The sequence below is a fragment of the Rhinatrema bivittatum genome, unplaced genomic scaffold (genome assembly GCF_901001135.1).
Source record: "Rhinatrema bivittatum unplaced genomic scaffold, aRhiBiv1.1, whole genome shotgun sequence".
Taxonomy (NCBI): Eukaryota; Metazoa; Chordata; class Amphibia; order Gymnophiona; family Rhinatrematidae; genus Rhinatrema; species Rhinatrema bivittatum.
This window is the reverse complement of record NW_021821123.1, coordinates 73,811-88,416: the sequence shown is the minus strand read 5'-3', so window position 1 is coordinate 88,416 and position 14,606 is coordinate 73,811. Positions and strand designations below refer to the sequence as shown.

Genomic DNA, 14,606 nt, shown 5'->3' with positions numbered 1-14,606 from the left:
GCAGCCTATAACAGCATAGCTTGTAGCCTACAGCACTCAAGGCTAAATTTGATTATGCATCTGATCAGAAAAGTAGTGCTTGAATCCCCTCTGCCCGCGTAGCGCCTAAGTGTCAGAACAGTAAAGCAAGGTATTTTCTGTTTAATGGCTATAGGTTGCAACATCATAATTTGCTTGCAAGTGTCTCTTCTTTGAGGAGAAACAGGAATGCAGACAGAAATTCCCAGATGGCTCAGCATGGACTTATTGAAGCCAATATTCAAAGGCATTTAGCTAAATAACTCACAAGTTATCCAGCTAAATGGCAAGTTTTTGAATATTGAAACATTCACCTAGCTAAAATCCAACAGGATAAAAAGAGGCATACCTGGGGTGGACCTGAGTTATATAGCTAACTTAGCCAATTTTCAGTTCTATCTTCAAAGATATCCAGTTAAGCTTCTGTTGCAGCTTATAAGTGATTTACAATTGGGGGATAAACATGGCCGACAGTGGAAAGAGCCCATAGGCTCGGTATGTGTACTCGGACAGTTATTGAAAAATCTTAAACTTTGCACTCAAAGTAGATATTCTTAGAGCCTACAGAACGAAAGGCAATTTGATGTATAAAGGATATAAAATCTTGCTATTTCAAGCCTATTCATTATTGGATATGGCAAAAAGGGTAGTTTTTTTCTCTTATCTGTGTGCAATTAGCAAAAAGGAAAATTCATTTCAATCTCAATTTCCATTGAGGCTATGGTTGATCAAGAAGGAGAAACCTGTTGTATTTGAGCCACTGAGGTAGAATGCACTTTGCTCAAGACTTAGGCCCAGATTAAAGCTTTGTGATGTAGGCTTTATTTTAGCAAGCTTTGACTGGAAACAGTTCCATTATTGCTGAGTGACAGGGAGGCGAATATTGGAAAGCTCAGTCTTAATTTGGATGCAACTTTATTAGACCTACTATTCTTTCTAGATACATAAATGTTTGAGTTCCGGGTGACTGAAGACACACCCATATCACTTTCATGATTGAGAGACTTGACATTTAATGTTACTAAGCTTTGGAAGTAAGCAGCCTGACTCATTAGTTAAATATACTGCTGTGGAGCCTTTATATTAAGGGTAATCATATGGAAACTTAAGGCTTGCCCCTTTTGTTCAAAACTCTCTACCTTGGAAAAGGAGCTGGATGACTTTAAAGCTGAATTAGCTTCAATAAAGAGAGTCTCAGCCACTGTACATTATTCATGAAATAATTTCCCCTTACCACTAAATAACCAAAACTCAAGAAAAAAAAGATTTACTGTGGGCTCAGATAGGATAAGACCTGTAACCCACAGACACCCATTATTGAAAGCTGCGCAGTCCACAACTCTATCCCCCCACACACACAGGCCATTAAGGAACTTAAAAAGTATTACAGTGGGCTCTGGTAGAATTAGACCTGTGTTCCGGAGACACACACTGTATCAAGTGCAACAAGTACAAAATGCCTTCTCTGTATTAAATTCTGAAGAAGTCCTTGAGAAAAAGATTGAAGTGTTATCAGAAAAGAGAGAAAAAACCCAATGCATACAGAAATTCCAGATCAGAAACCAAAGAAAAAAGCTCACGGTGATGGATGACTCTGTCATCAGAGGCACTAATCTCTTCCCTTGCACAAATGCAAAGAGAAAAGTGGATAACAAAACTCAACTAAATAGGTCACAAAAGGAGTCCAGGAACTGCAGTAACCTGAACGAAGAAAGCTGGAAAGCTATGAGCACAAATGCTCGTAGTTTGGGTAATAAAATCCCAGATCTGCAAGCCCTAATGGTGGAGGCGGACTTGGACATTGTTGCTGTCACGGAAACGTGGTTTACGGAATCTCAAGACTGGGATACGGCAATACCAGGCTATAACTTGTTAAGGAAGGACAGAGAGGATAGGAAAGGGGGAGGAGTGGCTCTTTATGTCAGAAACAATATCCTCAGGTCCTGGTAAAAAGGTGGCAGAACACCATTCTAGGTAATTCCACCAGACTGAAAGCTCTGGGTAACAGACACAAAAAAGAATTGAATTAGAAGTTTGAAATTTGTGAGCAATAGCTTAGTAGCAGCATTACTGCTGTCAAGTTTCAAACTTGTGCTAATTCAACCTCTTTTTGTGATTGTTCTTTGTGTTGCAGTGTCTGCTTCAGGATCACACCCTCACTTCCTTTTCCCTGCAGAACAGGAGCGGAAGGGATGGAATAACAGGCGGGGGAGGGATGCTTCAGGTTCTGAAGCATCTGAGCATCTGAGCATCAGATGAGCTGCAAGGAAGCATCTGAGCTGCAAGGAAGATGGGGCAATGAAGAAGCACTATGGGCCGACTTAAAAAAAGATGGGGCATCCATTTTTATTGGAGTGGTTTACAGGCCTCCAAACCAAAAGGAAGAGCTGGACAGAGATCTGGTTGAAGACATCCACAGGATAGGAAAGAAAGGAGAAGTGTATTCGATGGGGGGAGAAAGGCTGATATGCACAGAGCAGGAGAGAGACCTTGGGGTGATGGTGTCTAATGATCTAAAGTCGGCGAAACAAATTGACAAGGCGATAGCTAAAGCCAGAAGAATGCTGGGCTGCATAGAGAGAGGAAAATTGAGTAAGAAAAGGGAAGTGATTATCCCCTTGTACAGGTCCTTGGTGAGACCTCACCTGGAGTATTGTGTTCAGTTCTGGAGACTGTATCTCCAAAGAGACAGAGACAAGATGGAGGCGGTCCAGAGAAGGGCGACCAAAAAGGTGGAAGGTCTTCATCAAATGACTTATGAGGAGAGATTGAAGAATCTAAATATGTACACCCTGGAGGAAAGGAGGAGCAGAGGTGATATGATACAGACTTTCAGATACTTGAAAGGTTTTAATGATCCAAAGACAACGACAAACCTTTTCCGTAGGAAAAAAATCAGCAGAACCAGGGGTCACGATTTGAAGCTCCAGGGAGGAAGATTCAGAACCAATGTCAGGAAGTATTTCTTCACGGAGAGGGTGGTAGATGCCTGGAATGCCCTTCCGGAGGAAGTGGTGAAGACCAGAACCATGAAGGACTTCAAAGGAGCGTGGGATAAACACTGTGGATCCATAAAGTCAAGAGGCCGTCAATGAAGAGTGGGTGGCTCGCCAGAATGACGGCTACTGCCTGGAGATAATACCCTTATTCAATAAACATACACATGGTTACTGTGACTCCATCGCTCTAAGCTTCAACAGCAAGAGGAAATGTGGAAAAAAGGATTTGCACTCACAAAGCGGGGAGTAGCTGGCTTGTTACGGCGGTTACTACCCCAAACCAAATAAGCCTGATACTTCACTTTCAATGCATAACCAGCATAGCTCTCTGCTTCAACGGCAGGGGAGAAGAAAAACTGATACTTCACGCATATCCAGCATAACTCTCTGCTTCAACGGCAGGGGAGAAGAAAAACTGATACTTCACGCATATCCAGCATAGCTCTCTGCTTCAATGGCAGGGGAGAAGAAAAACAACCAATAAGGGCTGAATAACATAGTCTGGGTAAAACAAATAAGCATGGGTGTAGCTTGCTTATTGCGGCGGTTACTACCCCTAACTAATCAAGCTTGATATTTCACTTGGATGCAGCTCCATCACTGCTCTCTACATTAATGGTGGGGGTGGAAGGGAAATAGAACCAAAGAGCTAAGAGAAACAGATAAGTATGAGAAAAAAAATGTGTGAAGCTTGCTGGGCAGACTGGATGGGCCGTTTGGTCTTCTTCTGCCGTCATTTCTATGTTTCTATACTACTTTGAATTCAATTTGGCTGATACAATGCTTGATCTGCTTCATGATACAGACCCAGTTTGAAGCCTTATGATGCATGTTCTTTTGTATAGGAGAGCAGAAATGATTAGGATTGTTCATTATCATTGAAGCTTCGTCTGATCTTATTTATGTGATATATATGGGCTAGACTTTTAATATGATCAATGTGAATAATGGCAAATAATTACTGTTTTGCATTTCACAGCTCTTGAATTCATAATGAACTAGCCTGGATAATTTTTTAGAGATTTACTTTCTTGGTTGATTTATACACCAAGAAATGCTACTGTTTATTATATTATTTTTCCTGTGCTTCGGGCTGGCAGTTAAATAATGGGAAGAGGGAGGGCCCCCCATTCACAGAATTACAGTGGCTCATCCACACTGATGGTGGGTCTTAGGGTCTGGTTCATTGGGGGTTAGGGGTTAATGGGAGGTGAAGGGTTGGATGGGGTAGCAGGGATGGGTTAAGTGATGGGGTTCAATGTGGGATATTCTATGGGGCTAAAACCTTCAAAGCAAAGGAGATATGAAATACAAGGTTTTCGGAACATTATGAAGGTCAACTGTTTTCTGTTTTCAACTGGAGTTTGGATTGGGGGACTCTAAGCAGACCTTATTTTGTGGTCAAACAGCTTGGAACAGAGTTTTACCACTTCTTTTCAACTTTAAGAGGCAGAGCGACAGGGGTGTTCTCCTCCAGGACCTCCCCTCCAGGCAGCCTGAAGCAACCTGAAGCATCCCTCCCCCCCCGCCTGTTATTCCATCCCTTCCGCTCCTGTTCTGCAGGGAAAAGGAAGTGAGGGTGTGATCCTGAAGCAGACACTGCAACACAAAGAACAATCACAAAAAGAGGTTGAATTAGCACAAGTTTGAAACTTGACAGCAGTAATGCTGCTACTAAGCTATTGCTCACAAATTTCAAACTTCTAATTCAACTCCTTTTTGTGTCTGTTACCCAGAGCTTTCAGTCTGGTGGAATTACCTAGTGTTCTGCCACCTTTTTACCAGGACCTATGGAGGTGGAGCACAACCAATGGTGTAAATCAGTTGTGTGGTTTAACACTATAGACATGTTAAGTTGTAGTAATAGTAGTAGTTCTGGTGGGTGAAGGATGGCTGGGGGGTCGAGCACTAATTGGGGGCTGGGGCATGACTGAGGCAAAGAGGAAGGAAAAGTGTGAAGAGTGGGTTTGGGCGAGTATTGGGAGAGTTCACATCCAGGCCCCATCCCTTCACACAGGTCACACCTGGCCCTTACCTTGCTCTCTGTTGAACCTCCCCCTCTCCATTGTTCCACTTCCTTTTTGTATACAAAATAAGCCCTGAGCTCAGGGTTACATTTTGGGTTCTTTTCTTGAAAGTACTGATCACTGATAGTGAAAATGAGAATGGTTAATACAGTTCAATGGAACTTGGAATATTTGCATCTGTTCTTAAGCGCTATAAAATATTGCAAGCACTACAGATACAAAGCCAACATCAGTTTGTTACAGGAGACTAAACTACATAAGAACATGCCATACTGGGTCAGACCAAGGGTCCATCAAGCCCAGCACCCCACTTCCAACAGTGGCCAATTCAGGCCATAAGAACCTGGCAAGTACCCAAAAACTAAGTCTATTCCATGTTACTGTTGCTAGTAATAGCAGTGGCTATTTTCTAAGTCAACTTAATTAATAGCAGGTAATGGACTTCTCCTCCAAGAACTTATCCAATCCTTTTTTAAACACAGCTATACTAACTGCACTAACCACATCCTCTGGGAACAAATTCCAGAGTTTAATTGTGCGTTGAGTGAAAAAGAACTTTCTCCGATTAGTTTTAAATGTGCCCCATGCTAACTTCATACGTACCCCCTAGTCTTTCTACTATCCGAAAGAGTAAATAACCAATTCACATCTACCCGTTCTAGACCTCTCATGATTTTAAACACCTCTATCATATCCCCCCTCAGCCGTCTCTTCTCCAAGCTGAAAAGTCCTAACCTCTTTAGTCTTTCCTCATAGGGGGGGCTTTCCATTCCCCTTATCATTTTGGTCGCCCTTCTCTGTACCTTTTCCATGACAATAAGCACCAAAAGCTTAAGTCACAATAGGTGGGTGAGTTATTTTATGCATTTTCAGGCTCAGGAAGTGCTCGTGTTGTCATTTTAGTGGGGAAATCTGTACCTTTTAAGTCAAATATTTTAGAGGACGGTTTTTTGGTAGTGGGGGCTACTCGTTTCTTATGCCACACCAGCTACCAGCACCTGGGGGTTCAATGCAGCCTAGATAGAAGACCGTCTACTGTCAGCAGACTGGATGCGACTCTCCTGATGCTATACCACTCATTTCTGGGGCAATTCAAGGTCGACAGCTGTCACAGTCTGTCTATTTGAGTAAAAAAGAACTTAATTTGATGGCTGGAATTATTTGGAAATATTTGTGAAAAAGGCACATTTCAAGAATTGCTCTAAATATATTAATGAAAAGTTGAAACCAGAGTGGCCTGGCTTTCCCCAACCTAAAATATTATAATTTACTATGTAAGCTGAGGCACTTAGGAGACTGGCTAATGTACACCTCTTATCATATACCACATACACAATTAAACAGTGATGGAAAGTGCTTTAATCCTGCCTCTTGAGTTGCCACGTGTAGCTCCCTTTATGAAACTGTTTTCCAATCTTAAGGATAACCTATTCATGAAACCAGTATTGCAAACATGGAGACAGCTGTGTAAGTGTATGACGTTGTCACACAACTTCTCCTTTTTTTTTCGCCTTTTGGAGCTAATAGGAATTTTTTTTTACTTGGGTTACATGGTTTGGTGTTTCATTCACAGAAATTCAAAAGATACTGAGGTAGATCTTAAAAAAGTACGCGCGCAAACAAAAGTACACCAGATTTTATAAGATAGGCGCGTATCTTATAAAATCCGGGATCGGCGCGCGCAAGGCTGCGCAAAATCGGCAACCTGTGTGCGCCGAGCCGCACAGCCTGCCTCCGTTCCCTCCGAGACCGCTATGAAATCGGAGCGGCCTCAGGAGGGAACTTTCCTTCCGCGTCCCCCTACCTTTGTTGTGCAAGTTACGCCTGCTTGAGGCAGGCGTAACTTGCGCGCGCCGCCTCGGCATCCCCCAGCACAGGCCGCAGTGCCGGGGGACTCGGGACTGCCCTCCCGGCCCGCCCCTGAACCGTTGCCACTTTAAAATCTCAATGGCATCAAGCCACTCAGCTGCTTACGTCCCTTGTCCACATAACCAGTCAAATTAATTTGTCTCTTGCTTGGTGGATGCACAAGTCCAACTTACAAACAGGTCTACCCTTCCAGCAACCAGCTCCTCAGGTAACCTTAACCACAGACACCTCCAACCTAGGTTGGGGAGCCCATGTCAAAAGCCTTCAAACCCAAGGGACTTGGACAAGAACCAAAGCAACTGTCAGATAAACTTCCTGGAGCTTTGGGCGATGCGGTATTCCCTCTATGCATTCAAGGAATGCCTCTCCAACAAGGTAGTCTTGATCCAAACAGACAACCAAGTTGCAATGTGGTACTTGAACAAACAGGGGGGCACGGGCTCCTATCTGCTCTGCCTAGAGGCGGCACAGATTTGGACCTGGGCCCTGTTGCACTCAATCCTAATGCAAGCCACTTATCTGGCAGGCACACAGAATGCACTGGTGGACCGCCTCAGCTGACGTTTCCAGCCCCACAAGTGGTCCTTAGATCCCTCTGTTGAGAGCAGAATCTTCCACCGGTGGGGTCAGCCCATCATCGACCTCTTTGCGACCAAGCAGAACCGCAAAGTGGAATGCTTCTGCTCCCTGCACAGGGACTGGACAGCACCAACCATGGATGCCTTCGCCCGTCCCTGGAGGTCTGCTATATGCGTACCCTCCGATTCTGCTGATAAGCAAGACCCTCGTAAAGCTACAACAGGACCGAGGCACCATGATACTCATAGTTCCATATTGGCCATGTCAAGTCTGGTTTCCCATACTTCTCGACCTCTCTGTCCAGGATCCCATTCGCCTGAGCACAGAACCCAACCTCATAACATAGAATCACGGCCAGTTACGCCACCCGAACCTCCAGACCCCATCTCTGACGGCCTGGATGTTGAAAGGTTGATTCTACAACCACTCAATCTTTCTACTGGCGTCTCTCAAGTCCTCGCAGCTTCACGGAAGCCTTCCACGCGGAAATCTTACCACTCTAAATGGAAGAGTTTTACCTTGTGGTGCACACAGAATGGCTTTGATCCCTTTTCTTGCCCCACTTCCAAACTATTAGACTATCTGTCGCACCTCTTGGAATCTGGTCTCCAGATTTCCTCTATACGAGTACATCTCAGTGCCATCTCTGCGTACCTTCAAGGTATAGGGGATGCCCCAATAATGGCTCAACCCCTGGTGAGTCGCTTCATGAGAGGTTTACTACAGCTTAAGCCTCCTCTATGACCACTGGTCGTGGCATGGGACCTCAATGTAGTACTTGCACGATTCATGTGTCCTCCTTTTGAGCCTCTGCACTCCTGCAAACTCAGATATGGAAAATTATTTTCCTAGTAGCCATTACATCTGCTTGCAGGGTGAGTTACAGGCCCTTGTGACCTACTGACCCTACACAAGATTCCTCCATGATCAGGTGGTTCTCTGCACTCACCCTAAATTCCTGTCTAAGATGGTCACTGATTTCCATTTAAATCAGTCCATAGCCTTGCCCAATTTCTTCCCAAGGCCTCACACTCACCCAGGTGAGTGAGCTCTGCACACCTTGGACTGTAAACGTGCACTTGCATTTTATTTAGATCGCATTGCAGCCCATAGGAAGTCCACCCAACTCTCTGTTTCATTTGACAAAAGCAAGCTTAGAGTTGCGGTGGGCAAGCAGACTCTCTCCAACTGGCTAAATTGGGTTCACCCAAGAAGAAAAATGTCTTCTCGGTTGTTTGGGATCTTTATATTCAATCGTTACCTCATAGAGCAAAAACTATTATACTTAATGATTTAAAGATATTGGTGTTTTTGTTCTTCCAACTATTTTGCTTCAGAAGTCTTTTTAAGTCTTCTTATACCGCTAACAATTCTTTTGCAAATAAACACTGGGTTTTTTTGGGAGGTGAGGGGAATGAGTTGGTTGGTGGTGGAGATAAACTATAAAACATAATATATGTATCCTTTTGAACATGATATATAGAAGGAACATTATGCTATTTTTGCTTGAATTCTTATTCTTTTTCAAAAGAGATTTGAATATAAAACAGGCACAAAACTACATACGATGCCAGCTGAGCCCAAATTTGCTTGTAAGCCTTCTCACAGTTCTGAAACTTCCCAGGGTAGTTTGATTATTATCCCCCTAACTATCATTATCTTTCCACTATTAACTCCCTGAAGAGAAAGAAAATAATATCTATCATAAAACAAAGGGTTTCTTCTGCAGAATCTTTTCTTTTTAAGCATGAAATGTAATATTTCGGCTTTGACAATGGTCATAACATAATTATGTCCATAATAATAGCAGGGAGTTAATCCCCTATAATGTACATGTCCTCACACTGCCAAAAGGCCAAAACCGGATAGGCCGCAGCTCACAACGGTAGACCTTACAATTGGATCTCATTCAAAAGGCAGAAAAGTGATCATGGTTTAAACAGAAACAAACATACTCAATATTCTTAGAGCCTGCAGGTATAGCATGAATATAAAAACATTGGGAAGGCAATCATGATCATCTTAACAAAATCCAAAATCCTTCTGTTTTCTATGAAATAATCTTGGTCTGAACATTGGGTGCGCTTATATACTTGAATGGAAGGAGATGAAGGGAAAGTGAATGTGAAGGAGTGTATAGGCTAGGACCTCAGAACACCTTAAAGGATCAGGACCAGCTATCTGGCCTGGTCCACCTTAAATACCCAGAGTGGAAATTCAGGCCAGAGGGTATTTCCCAGACTCAAGAAAGTGCAAATGGGCAGAGACAAGAGAAGGAAGTTCCAGGAACTATGCCAGAACCCTTATGTTTGAATGCTTGACTTTTGATGTAACACTGCTAAGTAGGCTTTTTACTGTCCATTTTTGTGAAGAATAAAATTGCTTTTCTGTTGAAAGCTACCGTACATCTGGTTTTCTGCCCTACCTAATGCCAAAGACTGCTGCATGCTATCCCATATAGTGGTAGGATTTACTGGTCTACACCTAGCACAGATCAGGGACCCACACTAAAAAAATGATTATTTGTTTGTTTCCAGACTTAGCTAAAGCGGAAGCACTGATAGTTAAATCCTTTGGACTAAAGGGCCTACCCTGCCTAGTTAGAGGGAATATCAAATTAGTCAGGGCTGGACAGACTAGATTTTGTTTGTTTGTTCTGAAGAGAAAAAGAAGGAAATATTTTGTGTTTTCTCTTTCCCATGCCTTCTTTGCAGCAACTGCATTCCTCTAAGTACATAGAGGTTCCACCTACAGCCCAAAACTTTCAAGCTAGCATGGGGAGATTATTCCAGGCCCTCACAGAAGGGCAACGGCAGCTACAACGCATCATATGAGGCCAGTGGCCCCGGTAGCAATTCCTGCAAGAGCAATTGAATAAACAGATTTCCTTGATGAAGATAGTGCAAGCTGTACAAGATACCCCAGCCTGGCCTAATCCTGGGCTCCTTTGATATTTAAGCTTACAATAGGACAGGACCAAGATTTTATCCAGTAAGATCTGAACAAACTGCCCAGCTAGCACGGTGGCCAGAGTCCACTTGGACCATCTACCTGACCAATCTGTTGACAGTCAACAGCCAAGCTGCCTTCCAGGCTACAAATCCAGTTGAAAGGGCCACCTACAAGGAAGTTGAAGCTGCCATCCTTGAACTTGCAAAATGTCTCCCAGAAGTATACCAACAATAGTTCCAGCGAGGAGCTCTCTGGAAAGGAGAAAGTTCACAGAATCTCTTCTATTGATGGAAGTAGTTACAGCCTGAAAGCAAGACTGGCACAGAAGTGGTCAACATAATTCTACTGGAGCAGTTTTTAGACAGCTTGCACTGCTCTGTGTGACAATGGGTATGCCAACATTCAAGATTTACACTTGAAAGCACCCTAGAAGTTTCTGACTTCTTCTACCATGCCCAATCAATGCCAGAGTGCACCAAGGAACAAGAGAGTCACCACCGGATCCCGGAGTCTGCAGTTGGGGAATAAGGCATGCATCGCAGACCCCAGAGAAGAACCAGCCATGGAACTTAGATTAAATGCCATGCTTCCATTGTGGAGAGAGACGCCACTAGCCACTTTGCCAGGAAATGTCCCTGGACTGAGGAAGAAGCAATGGGTGTTAGCTAAATAAGAAAACGTTTGTAAATTTGTTGATACTCTTCACTTAGTACTTTGTACTTTCTTACTCCCAGTTGAGCTATATGGGGTTGAATTTGGGAGAAAAAAAACCGTCGATCGGACGGAGGTAGCTAAGCAAACCCGTACTGACTATGAACATATGGTGACTTTAGTGTGTATTCAAGGAGACCAAGCCAGCCTTGAAGTGGATGTACTTCCATGGCTCTGATATACTGTAGTCCTAGGGCACAGTTTCCCAGACTTTGAACTCTCTGGGTCCTGTTATAATGCTGGATCAACCAACTCTGTAAATGAAGAATTGTTTCTGGAGATCTTTCTTCAGGGACGCCCAGACTTATATATGATGGATATCAAGACACCCAAACCCCGATGACAACGTCATCATGGGAGGCCATAATAGACAGGTTTCCTGAAACAAATGAGGAACTGCGGGCACCCCAGAAACCGTTAATTGGTCCCCCAGAATGGCAAGGGCAAGGCTAACCATGGAAAATATAGATGGCCCAACTGCAAGATGGTTAGTCTAAGTTTGTCCAGGGGAATGCACATATGATAGAAGGGAACTTGGTCCTTGGCTTACAGGTCCACACCCTTCCACTTTCCTTTAGAAGAAAGGGACAGGTCTGGCACAGGGTGGGAAAGGAAAATAGGAATGCTGTTTTCCTTTCCCAAGAATTATCCCTGGTAAGGGGCAGGCATTTAACCTAAGAAAGTTGAGCTGAAGTGGAGAATACGTGAAGGAATGTATAGACCAGGACTCCAGAACATCTTAAAGAACCAGGATCAGCTATCTGGCCTGATCTACCTTATATACCCAGAGCTGGAATTCAGGCTGCAGGGCATTTCCCAGGGAAGGGAAATAAAAGCTCAGAATCAGGAAGGAACCAAAGGGCCCAGAATGGGAGAAGGAAGCTCTAGGAACTATGCCAGAACCCTATACTTTTAAGTGCTCGATTTTTGAAGTAACATTGCTGAGGTAAGCAGGCCTTTTGCTGTCTATTTAAAGAACAAAAGTGCTTTTTTGTTTAAAGCCAGAGTCCGGCTGGTTTTCTGTCCTCCAGCATCCCTCCCTAAAGCCAAAGACCGCTCCGTGCTATCACAGTGGATTAAGACAATGCACCATTTAATATATATAATATATTCATCAAGCAATATAACATTTGACTCTAACTTTGTAAGGGTCAAGACAATCTATTCTTCTTAGGAGTTTGCATGTAAACAGTCGGTTAAAAAACCTTTCCTCAACAGTAGCATATCAGGAGTCACGTTTAAAGTTCTATTCAAGAGTAATCTTAGGAACTATTTCTTTACAGAGACAGTAGTGGAGGTGGTAGAGACTAAAACAGTATCTGAATCCAAGAAAGAATGGAATAAACATGGGAATCTGAGGGAATGATGGGAATTGTAAGGGCTACATAAATTGGGCAGACTAGATGGGCCATATGTTTTTGTTTATGCTGTTATGTTTCTGTTGCTATCTATGTTTGACTTAAAGATAGGGATGGTATAACATTTCTGCATGGGGGTAACCTGCACGGAATGGCAGTTACTACCCTTAACAGAGGGTATTGGGGTGACCCGCACAGAATGGCAATTATTACCTTTAACAGAATGCATGGGGTAATCTGCATGGAGTGGCAGTTACTATCAAAAGCAAATTGTTGGGCAGACTAGATGGACCATTTGGTTTTTTTCTGCCTCATTACTATGTTATGTTTTGCATGTATACGTTTGCCATCTCTATATATTGTATATTGTTCAAGAAGCCATATTAGTCCTGGAGAAAACTGGAGTCTATCTAAGTTGCAATCTGAAGAAGGGACCTCAACAGCCTCAAAAACTCAAATAGCATCATCCTTTATGTTGGTCCTTCAAAAGCTATCACAACCTACAAAGTTGCAGGCATTGATATTATTTTCCAAACCAAATTTGTCAAGACTCATTGCCCTTCCAAGTGCATTGATTTATAAGCCTAACTTTGCACTGCAGATTTGTTGCAGAACTGCCACATAATTCCATACATTTTACTGCGGAATGTACTGTCAAGCTTCTTTACAAAATGAGAGGGCCACGTTCTAACCCAATTTCCAGATATACAAAAAGTTTCAAAACTTAAAGTTAACAGATGCCCTTTCCGCAGCAGTTTTCAATCTGGAATTTCCAGGGTCAGGAGTTACTGGAAGACGCAGATACAGAATTAGCCAAACTCGAGCCAACAATCCTGTCCCTGTTTATTAAGAGCCAGGGAGAAGATAATTCAAGGTCACACACACCCTTTCTTTATTTGCTTCTGCAGCTTCCTAATCACTTTGGGTTCACTGTCCACGCAGAGGGCACTCAGCTTTCCATCCCGGGCAAAAAACGGATACCTGAAAGAAAACCAGCAATATTATCTACAGGTCCTGGGAACAGTTTGCAAAGGGTGAATTACTGGGACTAAGAAACTGGTAAGAATCCAGTAGGGAAGCTGGGAATTGTTGGGAAAATATAGACATTGATAGATAGGCTACCTATGTTGTAGGCAATAGGCTATATGATATTCTGCTATAAACTGTTAAAAAGTAAAATTAGTGGTTTTCAGGCTATCGTATGTGATGAAACCTATATTTTCAGTTTTTATATTATTTTTCCTGGAAATTTCAATATTATAGCAAAAAAAAAAAAAATCAGTGGAAAAAAGCAAGTTTGCTTACCGTAAACTGTGTTTCCGTAGATAGCAGGATGAATTAGCCATGCTGTCTGGGAAGCGTTGCAACCCAAAGTAGGCAGAGTCTCCTCAGCTAGTAACAGAGCTTTGACTCTGGGCGTCTGCGCGGTGGTGTTCCCGCACGGTTCCCTCTCCTCTTCAGTGTCTTTGTAGCCAAGCGAGAGGTAAAGTAGGTTATTATGTCCTGTAGATGACTGTCAAGGGAGGAGGGAGGGAACACATGGCTAATTCATCCTGCTATCTACGGAAACACCGTTTACGGTAAGCAAACTTGATTTTTCCCATCGATAGCAAGGTGAATTAGCCATGCTGTCTGGGAGTCCCAAGCTCCCAGGTTGCGTCCATGTATAATGTTTTTGAAGGTTGGTACAGCAACCCTGGAAGTAGTAGACAGTCTCATATCTTTTTTAATGTAGATAAGACTACAGAGCCCAGTGCTGCATCAGAAGTTGCTTGTTGTTGTAGAGAATAGTGTGACGTAAAGGTATGAATGGAGGACCATGTTGCTGCCTTGCAGATATCCAATAGTGGAACATTGTTCAAGTGAGCAACTGATGCTGCTGTAGCACGTATCTGATGCGCTTTAGGTTTACTTTCAAGTTTGATAGAATGTTTATTGTAGCAAAATAGAATGCATTGTGATAACCAACTGGCTATAGTCCTTTTTGAAACGGGATGGCCCGGATCGTTGGGATTTAAGGAAAGGAACAGCTGAGAGTGTCTAGAAGTGGACTGAGTCCTTTATTTGTAGTAGGCTATAGTCTTTTACAGTCT

The 14,606-nt window shown here is 43.1% G+C and overlaps 1 protein-coding gene across 1 annotated transcript in view; it reads right to left on the bottom strand.

Annotated features, from left to right (window-relative positions):
* LOC115082472 (tubulin delta chain-like) overlaps window positions 1–14,606 on the bottom strand; it is a gene marked incomplete at its 3' end in the record, with an annotated part of 55,898 nt that overhangs the window by 15,597 nt on the left and 25,695 nt on the right. Inside the window, 1 exon segment of the mRNA XM_029586698.1 lies at window positions 13,399–13,494. Within this exon segment, the coding sequence (XP_029442558.1) occupies window positions 13,399–13,494 (96 nt within the window).